Source organism: Panthera uncia, assembly GCF_023721935.1.
Source record: "Panthera uncia isolate 11264 chromosome C1 unlocalized genomic scaffold, Puncia_PCG_1.0 HiC_scaffold_4, whole genome shotgun sequence".
Classification (NCBI taxonomy): Eukaryota; Metazoa; Chordata; class Mammalia; order Carnivora; family Felidae; genus Panthera; species Panthera uncia.
Window position 1 is genome coordinate 7,584,648 of NW_026057585.1, and position 26,136 is coordinate 7,610,783.

General features: G+C 42.9%; 1 protein-coding gene and 1 long non-coding RNA gene across 2 annotated transcripts in view; one reads left to right on the plus strand and one right to left on the minus strand.

Moving 5' to 3' along the window:
• LOC125913297 (uncharacterized) overlaps window positions 1-26,136 on the minus strand; it is a 76,336-nt gene that overhangs the window by 36,331 nt on the left and 13,869 nt on the right. The window contains exon 2 of the long non-coding RNA XR_007454971.1: window positions 2,513-2,615. This is a non-coding gene — a long non-coding RNA (uncharacterized LOC125913297). The remainder of the gene's footprint in view (window positions 1-2,512; window positions 2,616-26,136) is intronic.
• On the plus strand, window positions 40-601 carry NHLH2 (nescient helix-loop-helix 2). The gene has a single exon (XM_049618387.1). The coding sequence runs from the start codon at window positions 40-42 to the stop codon at window positions 445-447; it is 408 nt and encodes a 135-aa protein (XP_049474344.1). The 3' UTR covers window positions 448-601.

Sequence of the window (26,136 nt, forward strand, 5' to 3'; positions counted from 1 at the left end):
TTTATTGATTGATGTTCTGACTCCCCCTCAGCTTCCAAAATGATGCTGAGTCCGGACCAAGCCGCCGACTCGGACCACCCCAGCTCGGCGCACTCGGACCCGGAGTCGTTGGGCGGCGCGGAGGCCAAGGTACTGGGCAGCGTGTCGGACCTGGAGCCGGTGGAGGAGGCCGAGGGCGACGGCAAGGGCGGCAGCCGGGCCGCGCTCTACCCGCACCCGCAGCAGCTGAGCCGCGAGGAGAAGCGCCGCCGCCGGCGCGCCACCGCCAAGTACCGCTCGGCCCACGCCACCCGCGAGCGCATCCGCGTGGAGGCCTTCAACTTGGCCTTCGCCGAGCTCCGCAAACTGCTGCCCACGCTGCCCCCGGACAAGAAGCTCTCCAAGATCGAGATCCTGCGCCTGGCCATCTGCTACATCTCCTATCTCAACCACGTCCTGGACGTGTAGGGCCGCGGGCGCGGCGGGAGGCCGCCTGTCCGGAAGCCGGGGGAGCGCCACCGGCCCCGGGGGGCAGCCGCAGGGCTGGTGGACGAGAGGGCCGCCCAGCCGGACAGCCGTCGCGAGAGGCCTGGACGCGGGAGGAAGCTTGCCACGCGTTCGAGCTCTCTCCGGTCAGCGGGGAGTCGAGGGAAGGTTTCCAACTCGGGAAGGTGGGGTTGTCTGGCGAGCCCCGGGGTTTGCAGGGGGCGTTATTCCAGGCGAGCCTCCCCGAGGCACCCGCAACGCACAGCCTCCAAACCTCCCCATCGCGTGTTAGGATCCCTTTAAGGGTGGTTGCTTTAGCTCACTGGAGGCTTTGAGTTCTCCATTTATCTCCCACAGATCTTCACGTTTTGAAAGAATGAGGGCAGGAGCTCAGAAGCTCAGAGTAAAGCCTCCTAACTTTAGACTATCTGGGATTTTTCTAATTGACAAATCACCTAACATTTGGAGGGGGTGGGAGGGACTCTCCTCCAGTGTAGAGATTTAAGGCACAGAACGGTGGAACAGGAAAGTTTCCATTCTGCTGTGGAAGGGAAGATTATATTAGGATCCAAATAAAACAGACAAACCCTGAATATTGGTAAGCTTAAAAGATAGATTAAGAACAGACACACTGTGGGAAGATTTGATCTTGGTGAGATTTTCACCCCAAGGTAGGACACTGATGTAGACAGGAGAATCCATATTTAAATGGAAATTTTAATATCTGATTGCTTTTTCAGGCAAAGTGCCCCTTTATATATCCAAAAACATCTATTTGTGACCTTAAACATGTGGACCCATAGGTACAGTTAGCAAAAGACAACCTATTTTTATTTATGTTAGAAGGAGTAGAGTATTTTTTTCAAGACATTTATTTTTCAGAGTGGTGATAATTTTACTTTGGATACTCTGTGCCAATTTATTTATAGTCAAGTGTTTACAATTTTTCCTGTGGAATAATTATGTCTAACTTTTTATGTGTCTGTTGAGATTATACTGTGGTCTTTCTTTTTTGCTCTAATTATATTGCACTTGTATAACAAATTTCCCACTTCTCCCTGTTTCTAAACATATTTTATATATTAAGATGTTTGTTCTTGAAAAGGTTCTTTTGTTGTGAGATCAGCAACATTAGCACTTCACTATTATAGTTTTTTAAAAAAAGTAAGTGTTGTTATTCTTATGTGTAGTTATGTCTGAAAAGTACTTTACAAACTGTTTATAAGGACAGTAGCTTCTTTGTGTGTGTGTGTGTGTGTGTGTGTGTGTGTGTGTGTGCTGTTTGTGCGTGGGATGATTTTAGGAAATTAAGTTATTTTCCTAAAAAAAAAAAAAAGATTTCAAAACTACTTTCCTCTGTGACAACCAAAAAGAAAAGTCTATAACCTGAAAATGTTTCATGTTCTCAGCTGTGAAACTCTTAAAACAAGGAGTGTATTTTAGAGACAAGGGGAAAAAAAAACCACACATCTGCTATCCAAAGATTTTAGTCTTTTTCAGGGTTTTTTTGTGTCTCTGTTGCTTTATATAATGCAATATTTTGTAGTGAAAATAGATATAACCTGGTTTCTATCTGACAAGTTTTTCATATCTCATGAATGGTGCGCTGTTTTGCATATAAATAAAGGTATCAAATAAAGTTCTCTCCTTTATTTAAAGCATACTATTGAAAAATAATAAACATACTGGCTGAGCATGAAGTATCTTAATGGACACAATCCTCTCAGAAAGGAACTAAATAAAAAATATACACACAAAAAAACCCCCAACAACCCAAACATTAACAAATTTATGTACTGAGGTATTTGATACTTTTCCTAAACTTGGATACTGATCATCTATAGATGTCCTACATGTGATGGTGACACAGAGCATGTTCCTCCCAATGAGGAATAAATTATAATGCCTGCAGAAAAATATTATTTAATCATGGGTTTTTTGGCTCTAAAAGGAGTCTTAGTAATTAACTCAACCTCTTCAAATTTGATTTAGGAAACTGAGGCACAGGGAGTTTACGTGCCCTACACTAAATCACACGGCTACTTACTGGCAGTAAGAAGACCCCAAGATGATGACACTGAGTCTTCGTGGCACTTGTTAAGAACAAGGTGTATATTGTAGCACTCGAACATCTAATCCAGACATGACACCTGCAAACAAGAAAAAAAACTAAGTCCTGGACCAACCTTGGGATGTGAAGAATGTCATCTACCAAAGCCTATAAAGATGTGAAATAGTCCGTGTATAAGCAGAACACATGAATAACTTTAAAACTCTATACATATGTACAACATATATATACACACACACACATATAGAATATTATGAACCATGAGTCTATATCACACCAAATCTCTGGTTGCCAAGTAAAAATTCTAATTATATGGATACTTCGTTTTATGTCTGTGAAATATCTGGGATTCTGAGCATTTTCACCTTTCACCCAGGTATCTTATAGTAAAGTTCACAGATACCTAGTAAGTGAGACTTCATTCTCTTCTTCACATGGAGGTGCATAGTAAGAACACACTTTCTAGGGCATGAAAAAGAATGGAACCTGCTTTGGCTTTGTACCTGGACCAAGTCCTGGCCACTGCAGCAGGGGCTGGTTCCTCCAGCCTCCAGACATGCTGTCTTTGGACTGAGTGTTTGAATTGAAGTATTCCCCCTCCAGGAACAGTCTCAGTCCTCATGGCACTTCTCTCTTGTATGACAGAAAAATCGGCTCTGCTCCCATGCCAAGAAATGGAGTCAACTTCTGACCTCCAGAACCTTCTGACAGCCCCCTTTTCCTGGTTTATGAGCCAATTTCCAACTGACCTACACAGACTTCCCATTGACAGCTAGGCGGGGATCTTTTAACTCACTTCCCAGACCACGGCCCTCACCTCTGGTGTTAAGTAAGGCGGACATGAACCAAGGGCAAAGGGCAACATCCTTTCCCAGGCACACGGCCCCTGTGAGGCCAGGAGAGGATTGTGCAATTTCAGATCCAAGGCAGCTCAGCACCCTCCAAAGAGAAAGGGAGCACTGTGGTGCTCTGCTACACCAGAAGGTAACTGACTCATCCCTGGCATGTAGCAGGGGCTCAGCGACATGTATTCAGCCACAGGTAAGGGAGTAATAATTCTTGTCTGTAGAATGACAGCAATCATTCAAATCTTACATTCAACAAATATTTGTTGAGGACCTACTGTGTGCTGAGCATTGTTCTAGATGCCACGAAAAGAGCAACAGATGGGACCAAGTCTACTGGAGAAAAGACAACAAGTAAACAATATTTAATTTCAAGTTTTGCCGTGAAGAAAAATACAGCAGGGTAAATTGAGAATGGCAGCTGAGGGCATTGCTGCCCTGTGACTGCTGTTAGGGCAGGCCTCTCAGAAGAGGCAGACACCTGGATCCACCTAACCAGCCGCTTCCAAGATCACTGCTACTTGGAGGGCCGTCTTCTCACATCTTGTTAACGTGTCTTGTGCACAAGCCACCCAAAACAGCCCAAGCCGATCTCTCTCCACTCCCCACTGCCAGGGGCCTTGTCCTTCACCCCCAGGTCGCTCTCTCCCTAGACACGCTGGGGACCACAGTTCCTCCCAATGTTTCTCTCACCTTCTTCCCTCTGTCCCAGCTGCCCAACAACTGGCCAGTGCATTGCCACTCCCCAGAAAACTGAGCCCCACCTGGCCCAGCTGACGAGGCCACCTGTGCTGGGTATTTCTATGCCCAGATGACTGCTTCGCTTCTGCCACTGTCCAGAGACATCCAGAGAAAAGGGGCAAAAGTCTTGAGCAAAAAACCCCTCCCCGGGCAGGGGGGTGGGGAGGATAATGGGAGGGCCAGTGGCAGAGAGTACGGGTGGTGGCATAGATTAGGAAAGGAAGAGCAGACTGAGGACAGGGCGTGTATATGGAAAGAAATGGAGCTGGATGAAGGAGGACGGAAGGCCTGTTTCCCCCTCTGAATCCTGTTCTTGGGGCTTCCTCCCGTGGCCCTGCCCCATGACCACGTGTCTGTTAGGATGAGGTAAGCAGACAGAGCCCACCTCAGGAGTGCTGTGGTGTATCCAGTCCCTGTCACTGCTATCTGTCTCTGGTTGCCGCCTTCCTCCCACTGAGGTCTGGGGTAGCAAGGGATGAGGGGCAGGGGACAGCCAACTCAAGTGCATGTACAGCCAATACCCTTTCCCAGGCCTGGACGGGCTCTCGCTCATTGTTGGTGTGGTAGATATATTAACAGCTAACGTGTAGTCAGTGTGTACTATGTGCTTACTGCGCTAAGACCTTTGTGTGCATTCTTGAGAGCTTGTTTGGAGGTTCTAGCAGGGGAGCACAGCTACTCGTATGCCCTTGACTGAAGAACAGTCCTCCTCTATCGGGGAAGGTCGTCCTCTTCGACTGAGCGCGCTTCCGGAGGGACACACGTGGAGCCCCGCCTAGCCAGCCAGATCAGCCGAATCAACCCTGGTGATCAATGGGGTGACAGATGTCGTGGCCAGATCACCCTCACATCCTGTTTTTGTGTGCATTCTTAGCTCTTTTAATCCTCACAATAGCCCATTGAGGTAGGTACTTCCATTTAACAAGTTGAGGAAACTGAGGCTTAGAGAAATTACATAACTTTCTCAGGGCCACGAAACCACGTCTGTCGGTCTATCCAAGTGCCTGCATTTAGGGGTCACATTCAGTGGTTTTCCTTTGCTAAAGGGGGGCCGTGCCATGCACACACCCTACCTTTGGCCCTTGTACCCCATCTTCTCATGCATGTGCTTAGGAGAAGCTCCAGTTCAGGTAACGCCTAAGGAGTGCAGGCCCCCCAACCAAGTGGACCCGTGGAGGCTAAGATTGAGCCTGTGCCCTGCTTGCCAAGTTCAGCATGTGCCTGGGCTTGGGACTAAGCCGTTGGGTGGTAGGGGAGCCTCTTTCTACTTTGCAGGAAGACGCTGCAGGCAGGTGGCAGCTGTGGACAGGCTCCTCCTGGAGGAGGACACTGTCTGCGACATTACTATTCACCACCACAGTGGGGCTGGCTCTTCAGTCTACCCCACCCGCACTCCTTAGCACATTGAGGTCCATTCTCCCGATGCCCCGAGAAACAGCTTTTAAAGATAGCCTGCCATTCCCTGCCTGAAAGCTCTCCTTGAGTTCCCATTGCTTATAAATAAAGCTCAAGTTTTTTCTCCAGGCATAGAAATCTTTCACAGGCTTGTTGCAGACACTCTCTAGCATCATCTTCAGCCATTCTCCCTGAGGTTAAATGTTCCTGCCAAATTCAGATTTCCTCTCTTCTCTGGAGATGCCTGGTCCTTTATAATCTGTGCCTTTGTACTCGCTCTCCTTCTCCCTAGGATGCTCTCCTCCATTCTTATTTTTTGCCCAGAAACTTCCAATCATTCCATTGTCACCTAACTCAAATGTAACCACTTTACAACACTTTCCTCGGTTTCTTTGGGCAGCATTAGCCACTCAGCTCCCTGAGTCCCACGCACAAACCTTATACCAGAATTTGTTTCTCCTATCCCTGTGTTTGAAACCCAGGGGTCTGGGGCCAGGTTTAGATTCTGGCTCCAACCCATTCTAGATGTGTGATGTGGAACGTGTCACCATACCTCCTCAAGCTGTCATTTTCAGATGTGTAGGAGGGGACAACATATGCATCTATCTCAAATGCATATCATGAGGTTTCCACAGGATATTGTAGAGTGCTTGCCAGAAGAGCAAGAATACAGTAAGTGCCGCATAAATGCGAGCTATTACCATTACTTTGCATTTATAGTATGCATAGGACACTGTATAGGAGAAACTAAAAAATAATACATCAATAGTTCATGAGTGTATTAACGATCTGTGGTCTCTACCACCTGTATTCATGTGCATAGGACACACTGCTAGGTCTACAAGAGGTCAGACAGCAAAAATCCCTGTCCTATAAGACAGAAAACATTACAGGGAAGTAAACAGCATGCGATGGAATGAAACATAAATGCAGACATTACAAGTGACGCATACATCTGAAGCCCCCGCGCCACCCCATGTGCGAGGCCTGTCCCACGCCTTTTATCTTCTCATCGTGGTTTCTGCCCTCAGCACTGATGCTGTGACAGGCAGAGTGGTCAGGAGCGCGGGCTCTGACAAAGCACGCTTGTGTTCAAACCCCAGCTCTTCCACTGCCTGGCAGTGACCCTGAAACAAATTACTTAGTTCTCTGCCTCAGTTTTTTCACCTGTAAAATGGGGGTGGTGGTGGCGATAGTAGTTCCTACCCTGTAGCATTGTTAGGAAGATTGAGTTAATTCATGTAAAACACTTAGAACAGGTCCGGTGCATGTTAAGAGCTCAGCAGCACTTACTATAATGGCTCTTACAGCAGGTAAGCTTTTTGAAAGTTAAGCAACTAAATTATTTTTGAGGTAATGAAGAGAGGAATTGTTGGAATTTCCTGTCCAGTTTTGCTAAGTATTTCCAGATCAGGAAGGAAGTTCCTCACCTCCTTGATGATCATTCCAGAAAGACACTAGGAAAAAGGGACAGGATATTAGGATATCAGGAATCACGGGGCAGGTGTAAGAGTGGTGGATGTAGGAAAGGGGATCTCCTGGGGTCCAGATGGGCTAACTGGGAGGGGAAAGGACATGGGGATCAGTCTGCCTGAAAGGCTCAGGAGGTCAGACGCACTCAAGGGAAGGAGCTGAGTCTGTGGAGCAGCACCTGGTGAGTCCTCTCCTAGGGGATAAAAGTAGTGAGGGTTAGGGGTCATTCCTGGAGCAGTGGGAGGTGAGCTGCGCTGGAGGCAGGAGAGGTCTGCTATGAGGGGAGGCTGCCTCAGTTCAGGAGTGAGTGATTGGGGCCTGGTGAGTAAAAATAAATCAGCATGAATTTTCTGAGTAACTACATTAAAAACCACTCTTAATGGAGAGTTTAAGAACATCTACAAAAGCAAAGGGCATAGTACACTGTGTTCTAATATGATGACATTTCATATATACTCTTATCCACACTTTCCCCCTACCCCTTTGGGCTGTTTGAAGCACATTCCAAACATCACATCATTCATCCATAAATACATCAGTAAATATCTCTAAAAGATAAGGACCTTCTTTTAACATAACTAAATTACCATTATTAGTGTGAAACAAATTAGCAGTATTTTCTGAATATCATCAGTGAGTACCTCCTTTTTTGGGGGGAATTTTACAGCTGGCCTAACCCACCTTTCCGAATTATCTTTTCCTCCAGCCAGTTGGATCGTCTTTCTGATGGTTCTCCATTTTATTTATTTATTTATTTTTAATGTTTATTTATTTTTGAGAGAGAGACAGAGAGAGAGCACCAGCAGGGGAGGGGCAGAGAGAGGGAGACAGAATCTGAAGCAGGCTCTAGGCTCCAGGCTCCTATCGGTCAGCACAGAGCCCGATGCGGGGCTCGAACTCAGGAAACGTGAGATCATGACCTGAGCCGAAGTCGGACGCTTAACCAACTGAGCCACCCAGGTGCCCCTGATGGTCCTCTATTTTAAAAATTCTTAATTTTGGCACTCTCTCTCCTCTGTCTCTCTCACACGTGCACGCGTGCGTGCGCGCGCACACACACACACACACACACACACACACACACACACCATGAATGCCCCTCTTACCACCCTCTCCCTGCCTTGTCAATGGAGGGACATGCCCAAGAACTGGCCAGTTTAACACAGGAGGTCATTCCACAGCCCCAAGCTGCTGTGGGGGTACCACCTGGGTAGTTAGTGGGTGATGGCTGGTTAACTACAACCCGGGGTAAAAGACAACATTGCCAGAGCCCAACTCAGGCAGATTTCAAAGACTTAAAAACAAAAAACCAGGTGGATTCTCTTAGCTGTTGGCTGGGAACTGGGGTGAGGGGGTGCTCTGGAGAAGGAAGAATTCTGGGGAATTAGAAGTGAGGACCTGCGAGCCCTCCCTGACAGCAGCATCTGCAGAGGCTTGAGGATTATTAACAACAGCAACAAATGCCCCCAGCACGGTCCTTCCAGCTCACGAAGTCTGTCACATATGCCGGCTCTGTGAGCCCTTCAGGCCCCCAGGACAGAGGTATGGCCAGCTGACGTCCTGAGTGCTTAAGTGGCTCAGCCACAGTCTCCTACCTTGTCAGCAGCAGAGCCGCCTAGAAGCCTCTGACTCCCAGACAGCCCACACTGTCCTCCCTGAGTTGTAGCCCTGCGACTAACAGCAAAACAGCAAGAAGTGCACAGACTTTAGCACTTACCCTGGGCAGGGCACTTTTGATGATTACTCACGTGGTCCCCCAACAGTCAGTGACTTATGAGCCCTTATTTTTCCTAAATCACAGATGAAGACACTGGAACACAGAGAAATTAAGGCACATGCCCAAGGTCACACGGCTGGCAAGCTCTGAATGGAAAATGAAGCTGGGGCGGGGGCAGTAAAATTTAAAACCTTATACTTTGAAAACGGAGAAAAAGGAAAAAAATACAAGAGTTTATTTTTTTGGTGGGAAACAAAACACCACCCAAAACTACAGGAATTGAAAGAACACATTTTCTCTTAAGCATCCTGGGCCCTGGAGCAGACACTGGCCCAGCCCACTGGACTTGCCCTCTAGTGTGGAGCAGGTGGCTAGGGCCCAAGTGTGGGGTGTGGTTCTGAGCTTGGCTTTGGGAAGTTGGGTGCTGAAAGCATCAAGCTGCATGGCCCCAGGCCAAGCCTGGGAAAGGTCCACAAGGAGTCACGGTTGCAGGGTGACCTTGACAACACCTAGACTTTGGGAAGTGGTCAGAAAGCCTCTGTGGTCAGTGCTCTTGCACGATTCTGAGTCAGTGGAAACAGAAACGAATGTTCCCACAAGACAGGTAGGTGCAGACACTAAAGGTTCGCACAAAGAAAATGAGCCCACCCAGGAATCGCACGTCTACTGCGTCCTTGGTGTGACAGATGCCACGGGCCGACGGCAGTCACACACACACACACACACACACACACACACACACGCTCATGTCTCCCCACCTTGTTCTTCATATCTAGTTCTATTTCTGGACTTTGCTGTCCAGATCCCCTGATGCCAGGCACTTAGTTCTGGCCTGTGGTGTGAGCAAGAGGAAATGGTACTTACTACAGTAGCTCATGATTAATTTTTTAAAAACTCTGAAACCCCAATTAAAGTTCTGGGTGATTTTTTTGGTAGTTGGGACTTCAAGAGGTGTTTGGTTTTCTTGGTTTGCAGGCAGAAGCCAGGACGCTGGCGGCTGGGGTGTGTGCTGCGGGCTCTGTGTCCCTGTCCCCGGAGTCATTGTATTTGCATGTGGGCCCAGATTTGTCTTTGGCTTCTTGTAGGGTTTAGGATGAGACCCTCTGGTCCCAGGGGAGGGGGGCAGGTGTTGCTCCAGTCGAGCGAATGGAACCAAATTACAGGCCCGTCTGTCACCTCCTCTGGGAGAAGGTGGAGGGAGGGGGATGGGAGGGAGGGAAGGAGGCAGAGAGTGGGGAGAGGGGGAGAGGGGAGAGGCCTCACTGCAGGAGAACAGAGAGCCAGAATAGGCTCTGGCTGCTGGAGGATGGCGAAGAGGACCTGGAGCGAGCGAGCACTGCCGGGGACGTGGTGTGGGGATGACACTGTGTCCCTGGGGGCCCCCGAGTAGGCTCTCGACCCCGCGGCTCTTTGCTGACCCTCTGAGATCCACCGCCACTCAGGCCGCGTCTACACGGCGCCAGCGAGCACTCACCCTGGAATTGGTTTCACTAAATAGACTGACGTATTTTCTGACTGCACTGACTGGGGGGTCTGTGTCTCTATTCCGTCCCATCTCCTGAAAACAAACATCCAACACATCCATTGCCTTAATCTTTTGGTCGAGAAAGTGGCTCGCTCACGAGTGCACTCTTCAATCAAGCCGCGCCAATCTGCACGTGCAGACCTAGATGCGCCACCCTGATTATAGCCCCGGGTGGGCACAGCCACTGAACCACACTGCTGGGATTTGTCCTGCAGCCAGAGTTAACGCCCACCCTGCCATGGTGATGTCCTACAGCTTCAGGAACCCTTTGGAGGGGACTGAGGCTGCTAGGTCTAACCAGAGATAACAATGAACACTTGGCTGTCTGAGGCAGCCTCTAGAGATCATCCTTCTACTGAAGGCCCCGCTGGGGCAGAGCAGTGTTATTCTAAGCTACCTGAGAAAAATACAAACAGATAATGTGGGCCTTTAGTGGGCAGGAATAATACACTACCATCATTTTGCTTTCTCTTGTAGATAGAGTGGTACAAAGAATGTAAGAGAGAATGGGCGGGGGGTGGAGGGGGGGAGATCTCAAACCAGAGAGAGTGACTCTAATAGGAAACAAGTTCTTGTCAGATTCTCTAGACTCGTGTGGCGAAAACAGCGTTTCACATGCCTTATTCTCTCTCCCTGCCTCTCGGGTAGGAAAGGTTAAAGAAATTGTCAGCTCCTACTAGCTCTTTCAATAAGAAAAGAACTGAGGCATAGAGTGATGATGTACTGCAGGCCCAAGAAGAGACAAATTTCTTCCCCTTTTCTTCGACAATAAAATGATTGACAGAGATAATTCCCCATGTGAGATGAAAAACAGAATTGCCAGCAGCGAGTGGCTGTGCTTAGATTGTGGCTGGTGAGACTCTGTCCACCCGATGTCAAGTGATGACTGAAAAGGGAAACATGAATTCCATTATGCAGCTGTTGTTGCTGCTGGTTGCCAAAATACCCAGATGTTCCCAAACATCTGGGTACTTGACAGCATGTTTTTACCATATATCCAGATGCTTGGTATTGTGTAGACAAAGGCCAAACCTGGACACAGAGAAGCAAGATAACTACCTGGAAAGAGAGGCACCAAAAGTTGGTCAGGGGACAGAGAGAAGGGAGATTGCGGGGTGATGGGGGAAGAAGAAGAGAAATGAAAGGGAAAAACTTAAGTGAGAAGATAAAAATAAATAAATAAATAAATAAATAAATAAATAAATAAATGTTCCAAAAGAGAACAGTTTTCTGTTTCCTAATGGCCTGCACCTTGGCCTCACACCCCCCTGGCTCCGTGACAGGCAGCTTTGCCTGCCGGTGTCTGGGTGGTAAAGGGTACAAGGGGGTGATCGGGAAGACACCCGTGAACAGGCCTGGAGCAGTGGTCCGGGCCGGGATGCGAGGCTTACTCAAGGCGGGTGGCTGTGCACCTGCAGAGAGGTGGGACTGCAAAGTGGAAAAGTGATCCGCATGGTGGGGGAAGTGGTTATCCCACAGGATGAAGAGTTGAACTTCCTGTCAAGATGCCCACGTTCAGAAAAGCACTGAAGTGTCCCGAGTAGTCAACTTCACTTCCAGTTATCAATCAGGATGATGAGCTTGGTATCGGCACAACCCGGGATGGTGTAACAGAAGGAAAAGGGTAATTGACGGGGGAGGGGGGGGGAGGTTGTGTGGTTCGGTGACAGATTTAGAGGAGGGGACATGATGTGATCGAGGTGATGGTGGGAGTAAGTGTTAGGCTTTCAGAACAGCTCACAAAGCCCCCTGCAATTCCCAAGCTGTCTGTTATCTATGAAATGCAAATCAGGAGGGGAGTGACATCATGTCGGATTATGGCCACAGGGAGTAATTATTTAGACATTAAAGGCTACTGAAGGGAGTGGTTGACAATATTAATGATGTCCAGATGGACAGAATGTGATGCTAAAATTATTTTCTAGTACAAAGAACAAGGGAATTTTTATCAGGCTTTCTTTTCTATTGGACAGCCTGGATCTCTTGGTGGTTTGCCCCTCAAAGAGATAGTGATACTAAGAGATGGCCTCTGGAATTAAAAGCACAATGGGGTTTGCAGAAACAAGCCACAGTCTCCAGCTCCTGCGAACAGAGGTACAATCAATATGCAAAACGTTCACATAATAATTATGACTATAAAAAGAGGAAATAATCTCAAGATGGTGTCTATAACAAGCCAGTGATTGGAAACCCTTCTCTCCCAACACTCGCCCCACCCCATTCTGCCTTTCTTTTCCAAATACAGCAACTTGTTCCTCCTCAGGGCCCTCCTCTCCTCCCCCCCCCCAACCCCCACCACAATACAAACACTAACACAGACAGTGGTCATTAGTACTGGTATCAACTGCATAACTACAGGTAACAATATTCTCAACCACTGATAAACATAAGGAGAAAGGCATCTCGGCCAAGACCACATTGTGAACAACAACAACAACAACAAAAAAAAAAAAAAAAAAAAAAAAAGGAAAAGGAAAAAGCCACAACCTGAGATCCAAATTGGGAAAGACTAAGAGGCAATGGCAAATTACAGAAAACCAGTCTCAAGGAGACCCACGGGCAAATCTGCTGATCTGGACAGCGTGCCTGACAATGCCAGCCAGAGGTCTGCTCTCCCTTCAGAGCAGGTATCAATATTTGAGTGGAAATTCACCAGGGTTCCAGACCTGCTGGTCATCTTTCTGACCCAGGTAAGAGTGAATGATGCAGTGAGGAGAAGCCAAAATGTGTTTTTACTATATATGAAGTTCCTGAATACGATTAGAGGGATCAGGGGACAGGTGATGTTTTTGCCTCTTACATTTGAAAGTCATAAAATGGGTAAAGAGGAGGTTTCAGAAAGTGAATAGGTAATTCCAAAGTTGGTTTTGAAGATCCCTTCCATCCCTGCCTCCAGAGGTTATGGCTTACAATACCAAAATGCAAGGCACTTAGCAAGGGTCAACTAATGTAGACTGTGATTCCCCTAAGCCGGGAGACTTCTAAATGCTCCCATAACCCCCTTGTGTCAGCCTCTGTCATATCATTGATGTCACTACACTGTACTGGCTTATTTATTTTTCTGACTCCTCCCTTAGGCTTTGAGCTACTTGAAGGCAGGCAATCTGACTTATTGGCCACTGAGTTATAAGCACCTAGGATGTACCCTCAATTAATATGTGAATAATAAACTAAAAGAACATCATGGAAAGCTTTGCAAACTGTTAAAGAGGGTTTGACACAGAAATTGCCAGAGAGGAAGACAAATGATTATGAAATCACAAAACCCACTATTATAGAGGATATAATAAATTCCTTATTGTGGAGGACACATAAAGAACAACAGCCTTGGAGAAGGTACTTAAAAAATAGCTGGAGAGAGGATTAGGAATGAAGTGTGTTATCTCGTCTATATGCCAATTCAATTCAGCTATTTGAATTCAATTCAACAGGTATCTACTGAGTACCTACATGCTAAAAGGAATATACATTTTTTAGACAAGAAGATAAATGTTTTGCAGAAGTGCTTAAGACTGGGGTTTGGGGGGGCGCCTGGGTGGCTCAGTCGGTAAGCGTCTGACTTCAGCTCAGGTCATGATCTCACAGTTCGTGAGTTCAAGCCCCGCGTCGGGCTCTGTGCTGACAGCTCAGAGCCTGGAGCCTGCTTCGGATTCTGTGTCTCTCTCTCTCTCTCTGCCCCTCCCCTGCTCCCACTCTGTCTCTTGCTCTCTCAAAAATAAATAAACAGTAAAAAAAAAATTAAAAAAAAAAGACTGGGGTTTGGGGACATATGAATGGAAAATGTAAGTAGTTCAAACAGAAAGCAGTGAAGTATGGTTTAGATCAAGGGTTGGCAATACTCATGGATGTAAAAGTTACTGAAATTCACATTTCAGTGTACATAAATAAAAGTATACTGGAACACAGCCACACCCACTTGTTTACTTGTTGTTTATGACTGCCCTTGAGCTACAATGGCAGAATCAAGTAGTTGCAACCGAATTTATAGTCCATAAAACCTAAAAGAGTTCCTATCTGGCTCCTTACAGAAAGTTTAAAACCACTGGTGAGAGCAAGACCTCTAAAATCAAAACACCTGGTTTCAAATCCCAGTGCACGGCTACTTGCTAGCCATGAGATTTAGGGTAAGTCACTTAGCTTTTCTATACCTTGTTTTTATCATGTATGAAATGGGTGTAACAATAGCAACTTCTTCAAGGGAATGTTGAAAGAGGTAAGGTGTTCAGAACGATGTTTAGAATCCACCAAGAATATATAAAGAGTTCTTAAAACTCAACAAGAATGCATGCAACCCAATTGAAAACTAGGCAAAAGAGGGGCCTGGGTGGCTCGGTCGGTTGAGTGCAGGACTCTTGATTTTGGCTCAGGTCATGACCTCACAGTTGGGTTTGGTTTGTTGGATTAAGTCCCATGTTGGGCTCTGCACTGACCGTGAGGAGCCTGCTTGGGATTTTCTCTTTCCCTCTCTCTTTGCCCCTCTCCTGCTCACACATGCACATGTGCATGTGCACACTCTCTCTCGTGCGCTCTCAAAATAAAGTTAATAAACATTAAAGAAAACAAGTAGGCAAAAGATTTAAAGAGCCACTTCACCAAAGAAGAGATAAGGATGGCAAATAGCACACACAGAGATGCTCAATGTCATTAGTTGCTAGGGAAATAAAAATGGAATCTATGATGAGATATCACTGCACAACTCTTAGGACAACTTAAAAAATTAAAAACAAAAACTTATAATACCAGGTACTGGCAAGGATACTGAGCAACTAGAACTCTTATATTTTGCAAGCAGGAATGCAAAACGGTACAGTCACTTTGGAAAACAATTTGGCAATCTGTTATAAACATACACTTACCACATGACTCAGTAATTCTACTCCTAGGTATTCACTCAAATGCAATGAAAGCGTATGTTGACAAAGACATATGCATAAATTTTTTTAGCAGCTTTATTCATAATAGCCCTAAAGTGGAAAGGACCCAATGTCCACACACCAGTGAATGGATAAACAAGTTACAGTACAACCATAGAACAGAACACTATGCAGCAATTAAAAGGAATAAATCATCCACACATTAACACGGGTGGTTCTCAAGAACATTATGCTAAGAAGTCAGACACAACAGGTTACACACCATACTGGTCCATCCATATGACATTTTAGAAAAGGCAAAGATATAAAGACAGAAGTAAGACCAGTGGTTGCTTGGGTTTGGAATGGTGTGGAGACTGACTGCAAAGAATGAGGACACTTTCTGGGGTGATGGAAATAGTCTATATCTTGATTGTGGTAGTTATGCGACTATATAAAATGCAGCAAACTATACATCTAAAGAGAGCAAATATTACTGAATGCAAATTATATCCCTAAACCCAACTTTTAAAAATTAGCATCCTGAAAATTTCCAGAAACTTGAAGGTTTGTTACAGATGATTTTCCAGAATCATGAAGGGAAATAGACCTAGCACAAGGTAGTAGCTGGGAAAATTTTTAACAAGAAAATGATTGGATTGTAGAATGGCCCAGGTGACATGAAGTCCCAATAAAGTTTTAAAATCTATTATATATGGTTTTTGAGTGTTGGGAAAAGAGGTATTACTCACAAAAGTGGGCATACTTTCAACAATAATAAGCCATGTAAAAGTAACTTTAATTTATTTTTTTCACACGCTTTTTTTGGATGTACCTATTTTTAAAAATCGTCTTCTAGATTGTGTCTTTCTTCATCTCCCTCTCTAACAGATTCAAAATCAACATCTTTCCTATATAATACCTTCAAATTGGAGCTCCTATTCCTTAGTTCCTAAGCTAAATGGATTATCAAATTGACCAAAAAAAAAAAAAAAAACCCAAATCCCAAGTCTAAGGGTGACTGAGTCCTGGGATGCTTGCCTGACATCCAGGCAGACTGAGGAGCCAAAGCTGCCAAAGCTTCCCCCTCCCACTACTGGGGACAAAGATGTAGTAAGTTAACACTGCTCCCCTTCTGCCCTCCCCCCTGCCACCTTCCCCATCACTCTCTTCTTCTCTTTTTCCCTCCCACAATACAGAGTATGGGGGATTTCAGGCTCTACCTTTGGGAGAGTCTCACATGTTGATAAATGTTGAAGATATTTTTTACTTTTTTTTTTTCTTAAGAAACAGAAAGAGAGAGAGAGGGAGTGAGAGAGAGAGAGTGCTTCAGTGGAGGAGAGGGTGGGGGAGAGAGGAGAGAGAATCCCATGCTGAGCTTGGAGCCAGATACAGGGCTCAATCCCATGACCTTGGTTGGGATCATGACCGGAGCTGAAATCAGAAGTCTGATGCTCAACTGACTGAGCCACCAGGCACCCCATTTTTTGCTATTATTTACTACATTATTTACTATTATTTACTACACCCCTATTTTTTACTATTATTATGATTAAACTTGAGGAGGGGCTAGGATTTTTTTTAAAGATTTTGGTCGATAAGTGAACACTTATCTCTACAGAATTATTTTCTCCTTAAGAAAAAAACTAATAAAATAATATTTAAAGTTTAGATATTGAGTATATTTTAGCTCAGAATGAGTAAAATGAGTCATGGAGCAAGCACTGGGTAATGTAGGGAATCACTGAATCACTATATTGTATATCTGAAACTAATATGATACTGTATGCTAACTAATAATAATTAAAATAAAAACTTAAAAAAAAAAAAAAGAACGAGTCATGGAGCAACCAGATTAAGACAGCAGACTGATCTCACATTTTATCTCCTTTCTTCCAAGGCCTCATTAGAATTATAGTAAAAGAATAAACATAGGTGTAAGTTCAAAACGATGAAGAAAACAGTAGGCAAGGTATCAGCAAAAGAATAATCTCAACACACTTGGTAGAAGGTGGAGGCATGCTGACAGATGAGCAGAACTGGGGAAACCCTAGCCTAATTAAACTATGTGCTGAGCAGACTTCGTCAGAGATGTGTCCAGCAAGTTCTGAAGGTTTCAAGTTGTGAATAGCAGACATAATGAGGGTTGGGAGTGAGAAGTGAAGTCAAACATTGAGAAAGTGATTAAAGATTTAAATGTGGAACAAATGAACTTGCCTGCCATTCCCAGCTTCACTCCTACCACCATGGGAAAAGGCAGCTAGACATGCACTTTTAGGAAAAAATAGGATTCTTCTCAATTTCTTTAGAAAAGAACTACCTCACATGGGTGCTAAGAGCCCAAGTAAACTCTTTTTTGTTTTGGCATTTATGGGGCCAAATAGTCCAAATTTCATATAATATGAAATTCTCACCACTTAACTTTGAAATAGTCCAACGATCAGCAAGTATCACCCACCTATATAGAGCTCATGGTTAACCTTTTTACTTCCTCATTTAAAAATATGTACAAATAACCAAATACCACCAGACATTTGAAGGACAGCTACAGCATAAAAGAGAAACACTAAGATAAATAAATTTGACATCAGAATTAACAAAGATAATTAAGAAAATAATAATAACTTTAAAAATGCCCTGAGGAGTATCTCTGAGAGATTATACTAATAAAGGTATTCACAGGAAAACCAGAGAACAGCATAATTTTGGGGGATAAAACAATGTATTTCCTAAAGGAAAAAAAATAGAAGGATTAGGGAATAAAAACAAGGCCATCTTTTATGACATTGAACAAAAATAAGGAAAATATAAGAGAAAAAATAAATAATATGGAGGTTCATTTCAGGAGATCTAAAATAGTAATTCCAGAAGAAAAAATGAAATAAATGAAAGGGGGGGATTATAAAGAAGTAATACAATAAAATTTTCCATAGATGAAAGTATACAACATTATTTGAATTAAAAAGGCCTTGTCATATAGCCTCTCTTTGTTTCAGTTTTCTCATACGTAAAGTGGGAGAAACAATCATACCTACCTCACAGGGTTGCTGAATGTGATAATACATATAAAGCACTTCCAACAATCCTCAACATATAATGAGTAAATTTTATTTCACTGTGATTATTATATTATCAGTGTTGAGCAGGATAAATGCAGAAACACCACATCTAAGGCATCACTGGGAAATTTTAGATCTTCAAAGATATAGAAGAACTCCTAAGAGTTTTCAGGAATAAAAAAGATGTCCTATAAAAGAATAAGATTTATATTGTGTCAAAAGAAAATATAATTGGGAATGCAAGCTGGTGCAGCCACTCTGGAAAACAATATGGAGTTTCCTCAAAAAGCTAAAACTAGAACTACCCTACGACCCAGCAATTGCACTACTAGGCATTATCCACGGGATACGGGTGTGCTCTTTTGAAGGGACACACGCACCCCCATGTTTATAGCAGCACTATCAACAATAGCCGAAGTATGGAAAGAGCCCAAATGTCCATCGATGGATGAATGGATAAAGAAGATGTGGTATATATATGCAATGGAGTATTACTCGGCAATCAAAATGAATGAAATTTTGCCATTTACAACTACGTGGATGGAATTGGAGGGTGTGCTAAGTGAAATTAGTCAGAGAAACACAAAAATCGTATGACTTCACTCCTATGAGGACTTTAAGGGACAAAACAGATGAACATAAGCTAAGGGAAACAAAAATTATATAAAAACGGGGAGGGGGACAAAACAGAAGCGACTCATAAATATGGGGAACAAACTGAGGGTTACTGGAGGGTTGTGGCAGGGGGGGATGGTCTAAACGGGTAAGGGGCATTAAGGAATCTACTCCTGAAATCATTGTTGCACTATATGCTAATTTGGGTGTAAATTTTTAAAAATTTTTTAAAAAAGAAACTATATTATGTCAAAAGAAAGTAAAGCAATACTCTCAAAGACTTGACGAAAAAAAGATTTTGAAATTGGAATTTTATATCCAACCAAGTTATCAATCAAGTGTACAGACATAATATAATCTTTTTTAAACATGCAAGACCTCAGAAAGCTTGCCTTCCACATATCCTTTCTAAGTGAATTATTTGAATACATAACTGCAGGAAAAGTGAGAGCTTCAACCAAAAAAGATAATATAAAACAAAGAAGAGGTCCTACTGAGGACAGCAAAGCAGCCAAGTCCAGATGACAATGGTTAATGGTACAGCTAACCCTGAAAGCAAATAAATAATCCAGTTTGGAGCAGAAAGTTAGAAGATATCAAGAGGGATGCCTTTGATTATAAAAGAGACACCATACACTTGATATCTGAGGAAAAACAAACTTGAGGCTATGCTAAAGCAATTAGAAGGGTCATTAGAAATGTCAGAAAAAATACAAAGCTTCATTAAAATGTCCAAGTTCAAATATGAGGCAACCAGCCCAAATACAATCAAGAAGTCAGTGGACTTTAAGAACAAATCTGGGATCTATTCTGAAAGGTGAAATGTGTTAAGAAAGACATGGCCCAAATATAAAACATTAAAATGTAACCCCAAAAAATTAATAATTAGTATACTGTAAGAAAAAGAGTATCTATGTTTGTTTATTTATGTTTTTATCTATTACATTTGTTTGGCATGAGAAACATTTGAGAGACACACAGACTGGGCCTCTGAAACCATAGCACACTATTCAACTTTGCTGGGATTAATATTTTCATGGTCATAAAATGTGTTATTTGCAGTTTGTTTTTCATTTTTTATTATGAAAAATTCAGAACATACACAAAAATAGTGTGTAGAACAATGAGCCTCTATCATCACCCAGCTTTTTTTTTTTTTTTTAATTTTTTTTTTTTCAACGTTTTTTATTTATTTTTGGGACAGAGAGAGACAGAGCATGAACGGGGGAGGGGCAGAGAGAGAGGGAGACACAGAATCGGAAACAGGCTCCAGGCTCCGAGCCATCAGCCCAGAGCCTGACGTGGGGCTCGAACTCACGGACCGCGAGATCGTGACCTGGCTGAAGTCGGACGCTTAACCGACTGCGCCACCCAGGCGCCCCTATCATCACCCAGCTTTAACGGTGATCCACCTCATGGCAAATTTTATCTCATTGATATTTTCTTCCTCTCCCCACCTCCTATATTGTTTGGAAATATAGCCAAGTCATTATATCATTACATCCATAAATAGTTCAGTTTTTACTTTTAAATAATAATTCTTTCAAATGAGCTTTAAACATTGGTTGATATGTCCCTCAAGTCTCCTTAATTTGTAGGATTTCCCTCTATTCTTGCATTTATTTTTATTTATTTTTTATAGAAACCAAATTGTTTTTCTCAATGAGTTTCTTGCAATCTGGATTTTTCTAATTAATCTCCATTTGTTATCATTCATCTTTTGCATTTTCTATAAATTAGAAGTAGATCCAGAAGTTTGGCCAGATTCAGGTTTGAATTTTTGGCTAGCCTGCTCTTTAGGCAGTGGTGTATACTTCCTTTAGGAGGTTAGCTGGTCTCTTTTTGTGATATTAGCAGTCTTTGATGGTCATTAATTAGCCATTGTTCGTTGGGTCTTCTACTTCTGTCATTCTTCATTTATTATTTGAGACACTTCTGTAGAGATAAACTTCCTGTCATCAACCATTTGATTAACCTGAAGCATAGCTCAGATAGGAAAGATAGGATAAATTGTTGTTTCTTTCACTTTACTTACCCATTTTTATTAACAAGTTAATTCTCTAGCATCCTACCAAGATGACTAATAAGAATTTTTATTGTGTTGTAAAAATATGTTTATGAAATCATGGATCTAAAGTAGTTGATGTGTTTCCATTGCTTGCAGTTATTATCCTTATTAATACTCACACTGGGGGCGCCTGGGTGGCTTGGTCAGTTAAGTGTCCGACTTCGGCTCAGGTCATGATCTCACGGTCCGTGGGTTCGAGCCCCGCATTGGGCTCTGTGCTGACAGCTCAGAGCCTGGAACCTGTTTCAGATTCTGTGTCTCCCTCTCTCTCTGCCCCTCCCCTGTTTATGCTCTGTCTCTCTCTGTCTCAAAAATAAATAAATGTTAAAAAAAAAATTAAAAAAAAAATACACTGCCCCATCCTTGACCAATGAGAGCCTTTTCAGGTTGGCTTCTATATGCTTTTGACATGACCTCAGTATATTTCACAATATTCTTGCTTCTGACCTGGCAGAATGTTCTAGCAACATTGTATACGTATCTTTCCCCAGCTCTTAAACCAGTCTTTCCTCCAAGATGCTATAGTTCTATTTAGTGCCCGGTGGTGCTTATAAGATCACAGTCTGGGTATAGGGATTCTCATTACTACTGGCCAGGTCATTGTTACCACACTCCTGCAGTTTAAAGAGCTAGAAAATATTTTTGTTTGCTTGTTTTGCTTTAGGATAAGTCATTACTTCCAACTGAAATTCAAGACTATATAGGGCTTTTCGTTGCCCTTTTTAATTTTATATCTCCTTCTTCTAGGCTGAATATACCAGTTCTCAATGACAAAAATATAATTACTTATTTGCTTTATCCTACATTAAAAACACAATACAGAATAGCAGAAACAAAACTACTATGAAAAATATAACTGAAACATTCTAAGAATTTTTTTGGCAATTCTTTTTTTCTTAAGGTATATACCACTAGAGATACATAATCATATTTATGGTTAAAGTTACTTAAAGTAGTTTTTCTCTGCGTGGTAATACCACCCACCAACTGGGTTTATATTTGGGATAACTTGCTTCGTTTTGCTTTCAATTTTCCAGAATTGCTTCTGTAAATTTAATTTTGTTTTAGAATTATGTAGACTATTTACATGTTTCAATAGCTTTACTTATAGAATTAGATATATGTAAAGAATTGACCTTATATTTCCATCACCACCTCTTACTATACTCCCTTCCTCTCCCTATAGAAAACTTGCTTTTACAGTTTATCCTTTACTTTTTTATGTAAGCAAATAAACATATAAATACAGATAGATACCATATCTTTCAGATAGATACCATATCTTTCAATTTCTTAAATGGTGGCATACTAGATGTACTTCTTTTCATATTGTGTTTTCATTTAATGTATCCTGGACATCACTCCATAGGAAAACATAGAAATATTCACGTTCCTTTTGAAGAAAAAATTTTAAAGGTATAGTTAAAAGATAATAATAAATGGCAAATGTTTATTTTTTAATTTATTTTTTAATTTGAGAGAAAAAGCACGAGTGGGGGAGAGAGACAGAGAGAGAGAGAGCGAGAGAGGGAGAATCTTAAGCCCTGATGTAGGGCCTGACCCCATGACCCTGGGATCATGACCTAGTGGAAATCTAGAGTCATATGCTCAACTGACTGAGCCACTCAGGAGCCCCTAAAATACAAACTTTTATCCATTTTTACATATGTAATGCACCCCAGTCAAGCTAACAAACACTTTTCCTGCTCTCGTAAGTGTCCCTGTGCCTCTGTGTCATTTATCCCTCTGTGACCCTTGTACCCAACCAATTTCTGATTCACTTCCTGTCACTACAGATCAGATCTCATTTTCTAGAATTTTATATAAATGGAATAATATAATATGTATTTTTTTCCATTGGCTTCTTTCACCCTGCACAACGATTTTAACCATTCACCCATGTGGTTGCTATTATCAGTAAGTAGTTTGTTGCTATTTATTGCTGAGTAGTATTCCTTTTGTGAATGGATTCCAAAGTATTCCAGTGTGAATGGATAAATCACATTATTTACTCATTCACCTGCTTATGGATATTTGGGTTATGTCCGGATTTGGGCTATTACACATAAAGCTGCCATGAACATTCATGTACCAGTATTTGTGTGGACTTTAACCTTGTTGGTTTCTTCAAAAACTAAACACACTTAAGCATATAACTCAATCATTCCATTCCTAGATAATGCCACTTTGTAGCTGCACAATATTCTTTTGTACAGATGTTTCATAGTTTATAGGATAGTTCCCTGCTGATGGACATTAAGGTTGCTTTTAGTTTTTTATATAGTAAATATATAATTTTGTGCGTGTGTCATTTGGTATTTCTGCCAGTGCATATTTACTATTTATTCCAGGCAGATTCCTGGAAGTGGGATTTTTCCCCAAGTTTTTTCCAGTGAAGGACAGGCTGGTAGGCAGAGAAATCCTCCAGTTCTGTGCATTTTCACAATGACCGCATTCTGGAAACTTATCAGAATAGAATCTAAAGGTGAAAATATCTGAAATTGCAGCCAACCCCAACCCCCTCCTAGCTCAAATAATGACAAGTTCAAAGACAGATGCACTTTAAATTCAAGGTCCCAAAAGGTTAAAAGCAAAAGGATGGAAAAAGATATACTATGCAAACAGCGACCACAAGAAATCTGATGTAACTATATTAATTTCAGACAGAGTAGAATTTAAGACAAGAACTATTACCAGAGATAAAGAGGGATACTTCATAAAGTTAAGAAGGTTAATTTACCGAGAAGACATAATCCTAAATGTGTGTGCCCCTAATAGAATTTCTCCTTAATCATATACTAAATTTCCAAATGCAATTGAATATTACTGTATTTTATAAAATCTTTTCTTCTTCGTTCTATTCATGGGCAAATACTATCCTGTTTTTATTAAGGCTTAGAGAAGCTTTGTGATGTGCTTTTAATATCTAGTAGATTTAGGCCCTCAATCTGGCCCCACTGTTCTTGGTTTTTCTAACTGCTATTGCTTTTTTCCCTCGAAGTGGACTCTATAATCAATTTATCTAGCTCTGTAAAAAAAAAGTCTGATGGTATTTTTATTATTGCATTAAATCTATAAACTAACTTAGGAAGAAAACATCGTTATGATATTGAGGCCTCCTGTTCAAGAACATATATTTTTTTCACGGATTCAGGTCTATTTGGTTTATTGATTTTTACCTTACAGAATAAAGCTATAGACAAATTATGGCAGACATCATAACAGTTACGAAACAGAATGTTGCCAATTTTGGAAATGCAAAAGAAAAAGCATGGCTGATTATAGTTGAGGGATATAACGGTGAGGAAGAGCAGAAGGAAGTGTAGGGCTTTTATTAGCCTTCATGAAGAAATCAGAAATGACAAAACAAGAAAAAGGGGTGTACATATTTTTCCGGAAGTTAGAGAAATTAAACCATAGTAATGTTACTATGTTGTAGGAGGGAAGAAGGGTCAATAAGGTGTATAGAGCTAAGGCACTGTCCACCTTAACAGGAGTTAACAGGGAAGATCTACCAGTGATACTGATGATTTGGAGGACGATGGGAATAGGAGTATTTAATGGACAGCTATGGAAAGGAAGACACCCTAAACAATCTGAGCTCTCAAACTTGGGTTGCTGCCTTCCTTTCATCAGACACCTACAGACCCAGCTCTAGTTTGGAGGTTTTCCCCCTGCACAGCAGATGGAAAGTTGCTCACCACTTCACGAGCAACAACCCCCAACCATGGCGGCAGCATGCCACACCAGGGGTGAGGAAAGAATAACTAGATTATAGCTGTCTTTCTGTGTTTTCCATCTGATCCCTGTGCCCCAAGAGGGACTTCTTTTCTTTTTATTAAAATCCAGGGGTTAATTGATTTGATTACTCATGCATACTAGGGAACAGGAAGTAGACTATAAATTACTGAAGTGGGCTGTCTGAGTTCAATCTCTAATCACAGGCAGTGGTAGACGATGGAGTAAGGGATGGGACTCCCCCAGTTAGGGCCTCAAGAAGCCTCAGGCTCCATCAACAACCTGCCTCAAATCCTTCCATGGTTTCTCAGCAAAGCTTCTCCCCACTCCACCTGCTCCTGTCTGGCCAATGGTTGCTCTTTTGTGCTTTTACCTTTACTCTTTAGGGCTCTCCATTTATTCATTTAGATAAGAATACGTGTGAACTGATGGGTAGAGGGTGGGACCAGGGAACAGGAGACGAGTATGTAGTCCTATCTCCAGTCTCCTGTCATTTCTCTCCTTTCTCTCCCAAGGCACATTCCAAGTTTTAGATTTACCATGAGAAATATGATTATTGAGTAGGCTGGATTCTCAGGTCTGCTGGCCACCACATCTCCTGTGGTGAACCTACGAGATAAAGAATTATGAGGTGTGCTTGGTGTTATGGGATAAAAGCAAAGAAAGTTGGAGAGTGCCACAGGACAGCCCTCTTTCATGAACAGAGAAATATTCTGCAATCCAAACCCCTCCCTGGGCCTCATGGGGCACCTTACATGTTAGCTCTCCAGAAAAGTGGTCCATCAAAAGCTAATCAAGTAAAATAGTGATAATTTCCTATGGAGGTCGACCAAAGCCAAAGTAAGAAAATGGTGCATTTTGCATTACCACCCCAACTGTGATGGGAGAGTGTAGACACAGTCAGTATCAGGACAGTCACGTCTCTGATCCTTCATTCCTAAATCCTGTGTGATAGAAACACCACTTATGTGGCTTTCCTGATACTTGTCATCGGGGATTACCACATACTTACTCTAGAAAAATAAGTTATGTTTGTGAACATTAGCCTGGAACGAGGAAGCTGCTGTCTGGGCACTGGGACAATTAGCAAAGACAAGGTGGCCTAAGGTGACTCAGACACCCGAGGAAGAAGAGGAGAGAAGGAATTAACAAGAGAAAAGCCAGCAAGAAAGAGGGAGGAGCTTTGTGTCTGAGGCAGAATTGTGACAGAGGATGAGTTGGACACGTTTTTCCTTTGCCCCAAGACTTAGCCTCTCTTGCCCGTCACAGGCCCAGAGGACTCCCTTCAAAGCCATGTGCAGGTGGAAACACCCGCCGCACCCCCAGACATTGAGTGCATAGAGAGGGGTTTCCCTCCCTCTCACTCTGTCCTTCGCCTGCCTGCCGGCCAACTGTGGGGTTGGAGCCTGTGTTCAACTCTGTGACCCCTTAGTGAGAGGAGGGAGTGCCACCACGGTCTTGTGTCTCTGAGGCAGCACGGCCCATGGAGTGGTGGAGCTGGCTAATCTTTAATCTGACTCCACTCAGATGAGGTCCACATCTTCTCTAAAGAGCAGACGCCTTCCCAGGAC